Source organism: Perognathus longimembris, chromosome 12 (genome assembly GCF_023159225.1).
Source record: "Perognathus longimembris pacificus isolate PPM17 chromosome 12, ASM2315922v1, whole genome shotgun sequence".
Lineage (NCBI taxonomy): Eukaryota > Metazoa > Chordata > Mammalia > Rodentia > Heteromyidae > Perognathus > Perognathus longimembris.
The window spans coordinates 66,961,935-66,976,659 of NC_063172.1; the positions used below are offsets into that span (position 1 = coordinate 66,961,935).

At 50.8% G+C, this 14,725-nt stretch overlaps 1 protein-coding gene across 1 annotated transcript in view; it reads left to right on the plus strand.

The window, feature by feature from the left end:
• Positions 1-3,437: 3,437 nt before the first annotated feature.
• Positions 3,438-14,725, plus strand: part of Prex2 (phosphatidylinositol-3,4,5-trisphosphate dependent Rac exchange factor 2) — a 234,051-nt gene continuing 222,763 nt past the window's right edge. The window contains exon 1 of the mRNA XM_048358365.1: positions 3,438-3,601. Coding sequence (XP_048214322.1) covers positions 3,461-3,601 — 141 coding nt within the window. The 5' untranslated portion in view covers positions 3,438-3,460. The remainder of the gene's footprint in view (positions 3,602-14,725) is intronic.

The window sequence follows — 14,725 nt, forward strand, 5'->3', positions numbered from 1 at the left end:
TTTTCAGATAGGCTCTCACCCCTGGTCTTCCGTCAGGATGTGGTTTTTTTTCTCTCACCTCTTCCTTCTTCTGTCCAGCTATGTTAAATTAAAACGCAGCTAACCGTCTCCTTAGGATACTCTCTTTGCTGGGAGTCCCCTTGAAATGCTTTCAGGTGTGGTTTTTGGTAGAAACTGGGAAGCGGAAGGAGCACCCAAAACTCTCCTCTGGTGACAGGTCCACAAGGTAACTAAAGGCAGGGTAAAAATCCCTACCTTGATTTTGCATCTATCTCCCTCGTCTGCAAACTTTGGGATATATACTACAAAAAACAGCAACAACAAAGCCGCATGAAGATGGGTGCCAGTGTCTCAGACTTGTGATTCTAGCCACTCAAGAGGTTGAGATCTGAAAATCTTGGTCCAAAGCCGGCCCGTGCAGAAAAAAATATCTGTGAGGGTCTCACCTCCATTTAGCCAGCCAAACTCCAGAAGCAGAGCTGTAGCTCAAGTGAAGCAATGCTATTCTTGAGGGAAAGCCATGCCCGACGGCAGGGACCTGTAACCGGCTCACACAAACACAAACACGACAACAAAACCTTTATATTTAAAAAACTGTATTTTTTCTCCTGTTATCTGTCTGGTGCCAATATAATTCTCAGTCTTAATCACCACCCCGAGAGGACAGAAGTGCAATTTTCCTGCACTTAAAATGTACTGAAGTATAATACAGTCTGTATAATGACGGAGAGATTAAATTACAGCAGTAGAAGTTGATTGATAAAATACTTTCCAATACCATTCACCAAAATTAGCATAAAAACACACCGTGGGGTCAGGTTCATCACTGAGCCAACCACTCAAATACCGTCTAAAAACCAGAGCTCCCCAACGATCTCATCCATCCTCAAGGCTGAAGTAACAAAGGAATCACAGGGTCCGCCTTTACAATATTCCATGCGGGATACCTTCTCCCCCCAAAGGGCCTGACAGCGTCTAGGCTTTGTCCTAAAAGCTCAGTCACCACGGATTCCGCGCATTGCAAAGCCTTGCTAACACATCAGCCCATGCTGAGATCACCCCAAGCGGGAGCCATGTGTCAAAGGAACTGGAGCACCTCCTCAAGTGACCAGGGCCGCTGTAAGGAACGACAGCCAGGTTAAGGTCACCTGTGCCGCACTTGGACTGCGTAATCGGGCATACCTCTCCCTCCTGGCCCAATTCTTCCTCTAGATACACAAAGCTCATGTGAGCACCCCGTAGATCTTCCCAACACAGCTGTATTGGTTAAAGTCCTGCCTTCTCCCTGCAGCTCACCTCCGCCTCTGGACTGGGATTTAGGTTACAGTGGTTCAGACGCAACTGTATTATTGCTAGGAGGTGAGATGACGGCTCTGGTGACTTATGCGTGGACTAAATGTTGTCATAAAGGGAAGTTACATGAGTTGTTATTATTACAACTATATTATTATTATTACTACTTTGTCAGTGGTGGGGTTTGAACTCTGGGCCTGGGCGCTGTCCCTGAGCTCTTCAGCTCAAGCTTAGCACCCTACCACTTGAGCCACAGCGCCACGTCTGGCTTTCTGGTGGTTCACTGGAGCTAAGAGTCTCATGGGCTTTCCTGCCAGGGCTGGCTTTGAACGGGAATCCTCAAATCTCAGCCTCCCGGGTAGCGAGGATTCCCTGTGCGAGCCACCTGCGCCCAGCAAGTTGTTATCTTTTTGAGGAAACATTTTTGTTTTGTGTGGAACACCTATGGAAAGCCACTTTATGTGCTTAGCTTTTTCACCGAGGCGCGGGCACACCCGGGGAGGGAGGAGGAAACACTTTGGAAGTTGCAGCGGTGTTTGAGTTTCCCATCCACTGCTGGGTGCACGCTTCCCGAGCCTTCCGCTTCTGTTGTTTACTGTTTGTCAGGTGCTGGGAGGTCTGCGCTTTCATGTGTGATGCCCTTTGTTCTTCGGTTACTGGGTGTGAAGCCATCTGGGTTCAAATAGCCAGAGGAAAAGAAAGGGGGAGAAAGGCATCTGTGATAACAGCTCTGCACACATCTTCAGGGGAAGGCAAAAGCCCAGGTCCTCTTCCTCTCCCTGGCAAGCATTAGCAGCAGCCAGCCCTGGGGTTACTTCACGGTGGACAAGCACTAGCAGCCAGCCCTGTGGTTACTTCACGGTGGATACGTAGGTGAGCAGCTTTCTATTTTCCTCTGGCGAAGGCTTCGGACTTGGGAACAAGTTCACACACTACTTCGTGGGCTACTTTGCACCTGCCCTGTAGAGAAGAAAGTCACTCTGGAGAGCACACGTGCGTAAAGCTAGCTGGAAATCAATGTATATGCACTGAGAGTTAAACCCACTGGTATTCAGTAGGGTTGGGCTCCATTTCCAGATGAAAAAATAAATAAATAAAGGCCAGGAAACACAAACGTGCCGATCCAGAATGCGCCTTCACTTTTCCAGACCCACACCTAAGACCGTCTACCCGCCCGTCGCTCTGTCCGTCCGTCCGTCGGTCCCCTGCGTCTGCTCTAGCGCGGGTCTCTCAGCCCTGGACAGCCGGGCCTGGATGCGCTCCCGCGCTGCCATTCATGACGCCGCGAGCTGACTTTCCACGCACAGACGGGGCGCGGGGGGGGGGTGGGTCCTGCCTGGTGCGCGTGTGTGCGCGCGTGCGCGTGTGTGCGCGCGTGTGCGTGTGCGGGCGGCGGAATGGAGCCCGGGCCCCAAGTGCGTCTTTGGGAAGGGGGGGGTCGGTCGGCCCCGGCTGGTTGTGTCCCCTGCGGCTGTGTAACCGCGGGCCCGGCTTCTAGGCGCTGGGGATCGGCCCAGGGCGCGGGGAGGCCGCGCCACAGGCCCGGGGGTGGGGTGTGGGGGGTCCCGGGGGGTCCCCGGGCTGGCGGGGGCGCGTCTGTCCTTCTAGGTGTGGGAAGCCTAGGTGCTGGGCGTGCGCGCGTGTGTGTGCGTGTGTGCGCGTGTGTGTGCGTGTGTGCGCGTGTGTGCGCGTGTGTGCGCGCGTGTGTGCGCGCGCGTGTGTGTGCGGCTGGCTGGCCGCACCCCTCCGGGGGTCGCGTCTCCGTCTCGCCGGGACCCGGCCGGGGGGAGCGGGTCGGAGCCCCCGGGACGGAGCGCAGTGGGCGGCCGTCCAAGTCCCCGCGGGGCCCCGGGCCGCCGCCTCCCCTTCCCCGGGCCGGGGCCGCGTGAGGCCGGGCGGGCGGGAGCGGCTGCCCGGGGCGCGGGGCGCGGGGCGGGGGGCGGGAGCGAGGGAGGGCGGGGGGGAGGGAGGGCCGGCGGGTCCCGCGGTGGCGGCCGAGCGCCCGGGCCGCCCCGCTCCTCCTCCTCCCCGGCCCCCTCGCCCCGCCCCGCCCCGCCCCGCCCCGGGCTCCGGGCCCGCCCCGGGCACCAGTCTCCGGCGGGCCGGCGGGCCGGGACCTGGGCGGGTGGCGGGGCGAGCCGGGTCCCCGGCGCGGGCCGCGGGCGCCATGAGCGAGGAGAGCCGCGGGGACGGCCGCGCCGACGGCGCCCGGGACCCCGAGCAGCAGCTCCGCCTGCGCGCCTGCGTGCTCCGCGAGCTGCGCGCCACCGAGCGCGACTACGTGGGCACCCTCGAGTTCCTCGTGTCGGTGAGCGGGGGGCCCGGGGGGCCTGGGGGACCCGGGGTGACCGAGCGCGGCTACGTGGGCACCCTCGAGGTCCTCGTGTCGGTGAGCGGGGGGCCCGGGGGGCCGGGACGGGGGACCCGGGGGGGACCGAGCGCGGCTACGTGGGCACCCTCGAGGTCCTCGTGTCGGTGAGCGGGGGCCCGGGGGGGCCTGGGGGACCCGGGGGGACCGAGCGCGACTACGTGGGCACCCTCGAGTTCCTCGTGTCGGTGAGCGGGGGGCCCGGGGGGCGCGCGGGGCGGGGGGCGCACAGGGGGCGCGCGGGGCGGGGGGCGCACAGGGGGCGCGCGGGGCGGGGGGCGCACAGGGGGCGCGGGGGGCGCACAGGGGGCGCGCGGGGACCCCAGCCCGTCCCCGAGGGCAGCGCCGCGCCGTCCTGAGCCGTGCGCCCCCCGGGCTCCCCGGACCCGGCTCGCGCGCCCCCCCGCCCGGGAACCTGTAGCTCCTGGAGACCGCGGGGGCTGCGGAGCCCGAGGCCGCCCTCCCGCCGTCCCGGGGGCCCTGGAACCCGGGGTGCGCGGGGCGGAGCTCGCCCGGGGCGCCGGGGTGGGGGGGGGCGGCCGCCCCCGCGGGGGACGGGGAGCCGTCGGCGCGCAGCCCCGGCCTCGCCTCGGGGAAGGAGCCCGAGACCCCGCTCCAGCCGGCGCTCCGTCCACGTCCCCCCCCCGCCCCGCAAGCGTGCTCCCCGTCCTCCCACCGCCCTCTCCTCCTCGCGGGGCCCCAGGGCCCGGCCCCCGGTGCTGTCCGGTGCGGTGCGTGGATCCGTGCGTGGATCCGCGTCCCCGAAGCAGGGCGCCCCCTCCTTCCCTGGGAGAGGTGCAGGATCCGGGAACCCCCCCCCCCCCCCGTAGCGGCCACGCCTAGGATCGCGGTACCCCCGGGGGGCAAAGGGCTAGGAAAGCCACAGGTTCCGGGGTGTCAGGGGCGGCCGCTAGGAATCCGCCCAGCCCGGGTCAGGTCATCAAGTGCCCCGGCTTCTGGAGAACTTTCTGGAGAGAGCTGGAGCCCCCAACGGCAGAAACGCACAGTCCGCTCTGCCTTGGAGGCCAAGTCGTTCACTGTCCTCACACCTGAAAACCTGGTTATTACAATTGAAGGAAAAAAGTTATTATCCTGTGTGCGCCCAAGTCAGAAAGACTGGGAGGCGTCAAGGAAGGTTGCCCCTCGTTTTACAGATGGAGCCCAGCTTGTGATCTTGCCCTCTGTGTAGAGGTTGGGAGCTCTTAAGCTTTTCCTGTTCCTCCTGTACTTCTTGGTATTTCACATTTGCACACGAATGCATTGCGCCACCAGAGTGTTATCCGGAATAAAGATTTACTCCTGGTCACAATCACTCATAGCCTCTGATCTATCAGTAATACCTGGGCCAGGGATCTCTTTGGGGACTTCTTTATTAGCAACATTGAATCCCTGCTTAGTTTTGCTTGTTCACACATAGTGGATGTAATCAGAATGTAATCAGGGTTCGTATGGGTCTCATTTCCCAGCAGTTTTAAACAACTTCAAGCCTGATTATTTCCCTTCTAGGAACCTATTCTAAAGTCTTGATCAGAAATGGAGACCAACAACAGTTACTGTAAAACAAAACAAACACAGTATTGAACATGTTGCGTGGTAAAATTGATAGAGTAAAAAAACGGATGGTGCATTTCTAACTTAGGCCTTGCGTGACATGGATGAAGAATGACTTGTTATTAGAGGAGAGAGCAAACCTACCTTCAGTTTTACCAACCATGTTGTGTGTGTGTGTGTGTGTGTGTGTGTGTGGATGGCCTCACCCCTGTAAACTCCGCAGGAAGCTGAGAGCTGAGGATTGCAATTCAGTGTGACAGCCCAGGCAGGAAACTCTGTGAGACTCTTATCTCCAATTCACCACCAAAAACCCAGCGGAGGAGCAGTGGCTTGAGCGGGACAGCGCCGGCCTTGAGCAAAAAAGTTCTGGGACAGCGAGGTCCTTGAGTTCAAGCCCCAGGACCGGCAACCAAAACAAAAGAGCATAGGACCACAGCACATAATATCTTCCTGTCTTAACATTGAGAGTGCTCTCTTCTGCATTCTGCAAAAAACATTTTCCTCTACTCTCCCCGCCCCGCCCCGCCCGGGAAGTCAATAGCATCACCATTTCCCCCCCCCCCCCCCACATACACACAGGGGCATTCCACACACACCTTGCCTTTTTCAAGTTACTACTCAGGAGCACTTTTGAGAAAAGCCCGGTGCTTTAGGATGGCTGTTTGTACACCGGGTGGGTTGCTCTTCCCACGGGGGGCTATGTGTTTCTCAGGCTTCTGCCCTTCCCGCTTCCTCTTCAGTCTCATTGTGCAGGCCAGACTGACCTTGAGTTCCCCAGCCCCTTCCCCAGCCTTCCCGTGCGTGGATTACGGGCTTGCACCGCAATACTGAGCGCACCTTCCACTTCTTGGGGGGGCCTGCTCCCCATATCTGGTGGGCTCCCCACCGGGCTTGCAAAGCTCAGCTGCTCCTTTTCCCATGGTGCTTTGTACCTGATTGTATGCCATGTTTCCTTCTAGCTGCTCAAGTCGTTGATCTATTTCTCTGTTTCCTTGCACTGGAGCGTAGGTCATTGAGGCCCAGGCTGTATCTTACTTGCCTAGGTTTTCCTAGAATTTTGTGCAGTGTTTGTGGCATTGTAAGTGGTTGATAAACACTTGTTAAATGAAGGAATAAATCGATGAATTGATCCATCCTCTATCTTCTCCATTTTAGAAAAGACAGTTCCTCAGTCATCCTTAAAATCGAATTTCCTTTTTCCTCCCCAATTGGTCTTAGGTTTCTTTAACTTTGCTAACTTACCTATGGATTTACAGAACAACACAGTTTCAAATTAAGCATGTGGAACCTACCTTGAAGTCAGAAACTTGACTAAAATCAGGAATCAAGATTTCGAAGACTTTGTACTACATTGAACTCTAATTTCATGTATTTAGAGGTTTCATCTGAGATCATGGGTTGGTAATGGCATTGGGATAAGTTATTTATGGAACATAGAGAAAATGATAAACGGTGACCTAATTTGCTTCTTTTACTTGAGATATAAAAATCTGGAAACATTTCCTCTATAGAGATGTTTTTATAGATTGGATATCCACAATTTAATGTCTGAAACCTGGGCAGTAGTAGGTTGCGGCCTGCTTCCTGTTTGCAATCTGGGGGTTCGGCGTGTTAACATCACAGATGGATTTGGGAGGCAGAGAAGGGACAGAGCGGGGTGCCTCAGGGTATCTGTGCGGTGCCGGAGTGCCGGGATTTGAGCTCAGAAGGCCCTGGCTTGGCTTAATGCTCTGCAAGTGCCATCTTGAAATTCTAGCTAATTTCATTCTCCCACTTGGGGTACGAGCGGCGCAGATACATGAAGGAAGAGCATTCTTAGAAGGTAGTGCCTCTACCAGCACTTTGTCCTCTGAATTTTGCCAAAGAATTTAGAAGTAATTTCCTTACTGCTTTCGTTTATATTATTATTGTTTTAATTGCTACTTAGTTTTGAACCCAGAGCCCTGTGCTCTTGGCTGGCTTTTTCTCCACACGGCTGCCACTCTACCACTGGAGCTACATTTCTTTCCACTTTGAGCTTTTATTTATTCATTTCTGTGCCTGTCCTGGGGCTTGAACTTAGGGTGTTGGCTATCCAGGCTAGCACTTTGTCACTTTACCACTTGAACCACAGCTTTACTTCTGGCTTTTTTTTTTTTAATGGTTATTTGGAGTCTCACAGACTTTGGACTTTCTTGCCCTGGCTGGCTTCAAACGACATTCCTCAGCTTTCTGCCTCCAAAGTAGTTAGGATTGCAGGCATGAGGCACCACAGCCTGGCTTAACTTTTATTTATTTAGTTACCCTTCCTTGGGCTTGAAATCAGGGTGTGAGCACTGCCCCTGAACTTTTTCACTCAAGGCTACTCTCCCACTTGAGCCACAGCTCCATGTCTGGCTTTTGGATGGTTAACGGAAGATAAGAATCTTATGGACTTTCCTACCCAGGCTGTCTTTGCCCTCAGATCTCGGTCTCCTGAGTTGCTAGGATTACAGGTTGAGCCACTCGTACTGGGTTTTACAGTTGGCCAATGGCATGAGGCAGGATGACTTTAATTGGGCTTCGAAGTGGGCCCTGTACATAGCTGAGGTTATTTCCTTACCATGCTTTCATTGTTAAAGGGAGTGAGGGAGATGGGTTAGAGTTAATTTTTTTTCCAGTTATATTCTCCTCTGTAACTTTTCTAGGTCTCATATTTCTCTTCTGTCAATGTAGTGATTTTCTTGGTATTCTTTATGTTTGGTTGATTTTTAAGACAGAGGGACAACTGTATACAGCAGTCACCAAGTAGATACTGGCGTATTCCTTATCTGACGTGGTCTTTGAGCTCTTTCTCATGGTGCTCCCTACAGCTCCTCCTGGGCCCTCGCAGAGGGAGTGGGATTGCTGAATTTCCTGGCTGTCGGCTCCCAATCCCGACTGCTCCCAGGGTAGTCCTGCCTCCTTCAGACTCCTCATTATCACTCATCTAGATGGTAAATTCCCAGAGAGCAGGTGCTCCTGTAAACTCCCAGAGAGCAGATACGAGACTGTGCACTTTCTTCCTCTGTGTACTTTTTAATTTTTGGGGGGGGGTTTGGCTTGAATTTAGCTCTTTATAAATAGCAGGTGCTCATGAAAACAAATAGGCAAACAAAGCAGAGTGTGACTGGATGTGAAAACAATCGCCTTCCGTCCGGAGAGGATTCTTGCCAGCACAGATGAATTAGTTCGTTGCGGTGGTCCTTTCAGGCACGTGTTATAGACTGAGCTAGAGCACCACCCCTCCAAGACTACGCGTGTGTTACAGACTGAGCTAGAGCACCACTACTCCAAGACTGCTCATAAGTTGTAGACTAAGCTACAGCACCACCACTCCAAGACTCCTATGTTATAGACTGAGCTACAGCACCACCACTCCAAGACTACTCATGTGTTGAATTCCTAACCCCTGGTATTTTGGAAGGGGACCGGATTTGCGGATAGGGCTATTATGAAAATGACTGGTTTCTAATAAGGCTGTTAGATGGTCTATTTGATTAGGTTAGGTACTGGGGATGTGACGAGAAGTTAGAGCTGGTGTCGTCCATGATGCCCTCCTAATGTGTTGGAGCAGAGAGTGAAGTGCACTGAGATCACCATGTCGTGTGGCGGTGTGACGTTAGAGCCACGTGCTCAGTGGTGTGGATACACCAGGCGAGCGGGTACCTCCCGTACCCCTCAGGAGACGCGACACAGAACCGGCCTCTGAGAACGAGGAGGAGTGAGCTCGGCCGGGCAGAGGATTGTCTGACCCGGAGAGCGAGCAGGGGCAGGGTGGCAGTGGAGCCGCTCTGGGCACCAGAGGGCTGCTGCCATGTTCTCCATGCTGAGGTGAAGGGTCCTGCACGTATCGGTAGGGGCTGAAGTCCACTCAGTCCCGTTGGGGAAAAGCCCTGTCCCGGAGTGTTCTGACTTCAGTCGACTGTGAGGCTACACGTGGCGTCTGGACGAGCAGGTGTGCGAGGCTGCAGTTGGGAAGGGGTCGAGCCATGGGAAGAAGCGTCCAGGCCAAGATTTTCTGAGCTTCACCTGGGGATTCTCAGTTCTTGATACTGCTTTGGCGCACAGGCGTGTGCGTGCACACACACACACACACACACACACACACACGCATCTCCAGCGGAGAAGCCTCTTGTTCTCCTTATCTCCCGCACAGCAGAGTTCTGCTTCTCCCGAGTGATTCTGCAGACATTCTCGCTGGGTTGCTGCTGAGTTCTGAGCTCATTTGGTCTCCCTGGCTGAGGATTACTGTCTGGCTGGCCGGGGTTGTTACCAGTCATTAGCGTGAAGATGGGTACAGGAGTGATGGCATCAGAAACTGCCTTCCAAAGAAACTGACTTTCTTCTGTAGTAAATACGCTAGTTGCTCAGTGGGATTGTTTTTGGCATTCTAATTTTGGAACACAAATCCTATGGCTTAGAGCTCACTTCCTACATTGAGGAAGCCTGTTCAGCCCTATGATTTACGGCAGAATTATATCTTAGCATTATAGGATTGCCTTAGTAGAAGGGCAGTATCTGTGGAGGTTAGATTTATTTCTTTTTTTTTTTTTTTTTTTTTTTTTTTTTTTTTTTTGGCCAGTCCTGGGCCTTGAACTCAGGGCCTGAGCACTGTCCCTGGCTTCTTCCCGCTCAAGGCTAGCACTCTGCCACTTGAGCCACAGCGCCGCTTCTGGCCGTTTTCTGTATATGTGGTGCTGGGGAATCGAACCTAGGGCCTCGTGTATCCGAGGCAGGCACTCTTGCCACTAGGCTATATCCCCAGCCCGGAGGTTAGATTTATTTCTTTGCAAGGATTCTGTTGACAGCATTGAGAAACAAAGAGTGGAATTCAGTTGTCCATTACGAGTTTCGGCTGTTACATTGTCCAGGTAAGTTACATGGAATCTCTGATGTAAAGTGGAAGGAAAGGAGAAGGAAAATCAAAAGCAAGCCAAGCCACAAACACTCAACCAGCCAACAATGGCGAGCCATTTCTGGGGTAGAATCTTTTAACATTTATGTTTACTAAGCAGTGAGGGTTCAAGTAGAAAGAACACAGGACGGGTGTTTTCTTGGTTTGATGACTAGGAGAGCAGAGCCACTAGCTGAAAAGCTGAACTTAAAGTGATGAGAGCACGAGGAGGTGGAAAATGAACTTGGCTTTTGACATGGCGACCTGGGCTGGAAATTATGCCATGCTTTTGGAAGATTGGAAAGTGCAACTTGAAGGATTTGTAGCAAAACTTAGATATTGGGAAACTGATTTTGAAACCATCATGTGGATGAGACTGAATTGTAACAAACAAAGAAAGAAGTATCTTTCAACTGTCAGCCCTTTAGAGAAGTGGGCAGACTAAATACTGACTGCAAGGGAGTCCTTGGGCTTTTTTGTTTGTGTTGGTACTGGGGTTTGAACTCAGGTCCTAGGTGACGCCTCTTGGCTTTTTTGTTGAAGGCTAACACTCTATCACTTCAATCGTGGCTCCACCTCTGGTTGTTTGATGGTTCCTGGGTGCTAAGAGCCTCATGGAGTTTGCCGGCTGGGATAGCTCCCGGCCCTGGTCATCGGAGTGTCCGGAGTATCTGAGGTTGCAGGTGTGAACCCTGAGCACACACCCCTTAGGCTTTTACCTTTAGTCTGTGTGAGCAAAAGGGAAACCGTACGAATGAGCTGAAGAAGCTGATGGAGAAGTTTTAAAAAGTTGATAGCAAATCCAAGGAGAGAAATGATTACTAAGGGAGAGGAGCCTAGCCCGGGGATAGGAAAGAATACAAAAGGGAGAAAAATCCCGCAGCCACAATGGCACCAGGCCATGGGCAATGGCACTTCAGGCAAGCCATGGTGAACGCCTCCGTGTGCCCGGGGTGGGGAGGGGGGCTCACCAAACCATTCTGCCTCGGAAGACGCCCGGTGAGCAACGCCCGTGAATGTCTCCACTGGCACAGAAAGGCGAAGTCCGTGGCCCAGGGCAGTGCCGGGCTGGCTAGTCTGACAATCTGGCTTCAGGTCTTGGCCGAGGAGAGGGCGGGTGGACAGCCAGGCCCGGGAGGACCGGGGCCCGTGGGAGACGGCGGCCACTCGCGGTCACAGCTCCCTGCGGCCGAGCCAGTTTATCAGCGTATACCCCAAGTGCAAACCGTGGGACGCCGTGTTGATAAGCAGTAGCTTGATCTATAATGTTTTGATTGGTGTTCTTAAATGTCATGGCACTTAATTCTTACGATGGATAGGCTTTTATGATTCCTTATGAAGAGGTCAAAATGTTAAAGTCATTGACATTCTAATGTATAAAAACCATTTGCTGTATGGAAATGAAGTTAATTAGTTAACAACATTACAGTTGTAACTTTCAGGAAAATGTTGGCCGGGAGAAGTTTCACCGCATAAAGTGGTGGTGGGATCATTTTTCTTATCATATTGAGAAGAATTACTGTTATCCTGACGTATCTAATGAAAATACCATTTTCTAATCCTTTTTTTTCTTTTCAAATTTTTATTATCAAACTGATGTACAGAGAGGTTACAGTTTCATACGTTAGGCATTGGATACATTTCTTGTACTGTTTGTTGCCTTGTCCCTCATGCCCCCCTCCCCCCTCCCCCTTACCCTTCCCCCCCCCCCCCCGTGTTCAGTTCACTTACACCAAACAGTTTTGCAAGTACTGCTTTTGTAGTTATTTCTCTTTTTTTACCCTGTGTCTCTCAAATTTGGTATTCCCTTTGAATTTCCTACTTCCAATACCAGTAAACACGGTTTCCAATATACTCAGATTGTTTTGATGCCAGTCCTGGTACTTGAATTCAGGGCCTAGGCATTGACCCTGAGCTTTTTTGCTCAAAGCTAGCACTCTACCATTTGAGCCACAGCTCCACTTCCAGCCTTTTGGTGGCTAGTTGGAAATAAAGAGTCTCATGGGCTTTCCTGCCTGGGCTGACATTAAACTGTGACCCTTAGATCTCAGCCTTTTGAGTAGCTAGGATTACAGATGTTATCACAAATGCCTGGCTCTTTTACTTTTTGCCTGCCTGCTTGCCTTCCTGCCCTCCCTCCCTCCCTCCCTCCCTCCCTTCCTCCCTCCCTCCCTCCCTCCCTCCCTTCTTTCTCATTCTCATCAACGATTGGCTTTTTATCTAAGAATTCATTGATTATAATTTCAAAAAATGTTAAAGTTTAATTTAGACTATGATTTTGTTCAACAACTCTGGGTAAGTATAGATGATTTTGAACTTTGGTTCCTTGGATAAATGTGCCATCTTGTGCCCTTTCCCTATAACTCAGCCTCATGTGAAAAAAAGAGACCTCTTTGCCTGAAGCCAAGGACATCGTACTCTCTCATTAATGCAAAGTACATATTTTCCATTAAAAGGTAAGCCCTTCATTTGAAAAAGGTTAAACTGTTAACACTTAAGAAATGACTGAAGCTAGTTAAATTTAGAATGTTAAGATCAAATATTCTCTGGATTTATAGCAAGAGCATGGCATGATGGAATAAGGATGAATTCATTTTTTAAATTTATTTCAAAACTTGGTTTCTCTTGTTAGTCACAGAAGGGGTAAGGGTTGGGATCCGAGTTTGTGTGGCCATTTTTGCTGTTTTGATGATCTATGTAGGTTGTGTTTTTTTTTTCTTTAAGTTAAATGTTATTGACAAGGTGATGTACAGAGGGGGACAGTTACATAATAATGTAGTGAGTACATTTCTTGTCTTATTTGTTACACCCTCCCTCATTTTTCTTTCCCTTCCCTAGTTCAGATAAGCATGTATACAATATCTAGTGTACTAAATTCGTATACAGTAACCACACGGGATGCGCCAAAGGAAATTCACCTAGTACGTTAAACATTAGGTTGTGTTCTTGCTAGTGGGAAAGGCTTTGAAGATGCAGACACATTTTTGGAGATTGTGCAAGAAATGTTGGCATTTTCTTTCATGCCTTGAAGTACTATAGACCTGTCCTTTCTTTTATACTTCCTTGGAATTCCAGCCTTTTCTTATTTGTAATTGTTTCCCCCCCAAAAGATCTTGGGATTCTAGAAGGGGCACTGCCTGCTTCCAGTTTTAAATTTGCATGGGAGTCAGGTCTAGGGAAGGACATTTTAAAACTCTACTAAGTCATCTTTTAGTCCCTCAATGGTTATAGTATGTTCCAAGTTTATATCGTATTTTATTACTGCCTTAGAGGCAAATCCTGAGGACCAAGGAGAGCTTTCCTTTTCTATACAGCATACCATATAGAAATATATTTGTTTTACATACTTTATATTTTACAGCATTTATTTTGAATATCTAGATGAAACTTTATTTTATTTTTTTCTTGTATCTTCTAACACTGAAATCTCTTCAGAAATTTCTCATTTCTCCTCTGAAGAAGAGATACTAAGCCAGCCAGGCTGGTATACTCTGGAGGCTGAGGCAGGAGTAGCATGAGTTCAAGGCCAGCTTGGGCTATATAGTGGATTCAAGGCTGTACCGGAGCAGCCTACTTAAAAATACAATAACAAGAACAACAAGAAAAGACAAGACTACGTTCTCATGTAGTGATAAATGTCTTAGCTTATAAGTAGCTGTAAAGTTTGAAAACTACATTTTATTCTATACACACATATGTGTACATATATGTTCTGATATGTGAGCAGAAGTGTATGGGTAGTAGAGTGTGTCCTTATAACAAAGAAGTGTATGATTTTTTTTTCCTTTTTCCTTTCTGGGTGGTACTAAAAATATCATTATTTTCCTGCTTTTTACTTACCCACATGGAGATCCATTTAACACTTATGAATTTCTTTTCATCCCTAAGAATCCTCTCCTCTCCATCCCTTATTGGCTGCACTCTAGAATGTTCCTGGGGCATTTAAGGACTTCATAGCATTTCAGATTTTTTTTCTGAAATCCTCAGGAAACTATGTTGCAGGATAACACAGCAATCTCCATGTATTGTGTGTTTGTTGCACGTTGGCACCGCCTTCGTCATGTGCTGGAAATCGCCCCTCACGCCTGAGATCTCAGGTCCCAGGTGCGGCTTCTGCAGGACATTGTGCCAGTGAGTCACCGGCTGGTTTGTTTCTGGATCGTGGGAGTGCTGTGATTAATCAGCACCAGGAAAACCAAGGCAGATGTTGGAACTGGGACACAAAACTTGTTGGCTCCGGAAGTACACAGAAGCTAGAAGTCAGGAAGGAACAGCAGTTCATTTCAGGCAAGCCGTCCAAAGCAAGAGAGCAGCAGAAGTCAGTTGTCAATCGGAGATGGGGCCGGAGCCAGAGATTACCCAGAAGTCACAGCTGCCCCCGTGGGAGTAAGGACACACAGACAGCCTTCTAAAAATAGATGACCTTCATCCTCACATTTATATATGACCAATATATACCATCACGACTCGTTTACATGTACTTGGCCTTGGAGATTTTTGATTCCTGGCTACTTCATAATAGACTTGAATTTGTGGCTTTATGTTCAAATCTGAGGCATGAGCTGATTTTATACATATGTAAACTTAGTATATAAAATTAGTCTCTCTGTATGAATAGA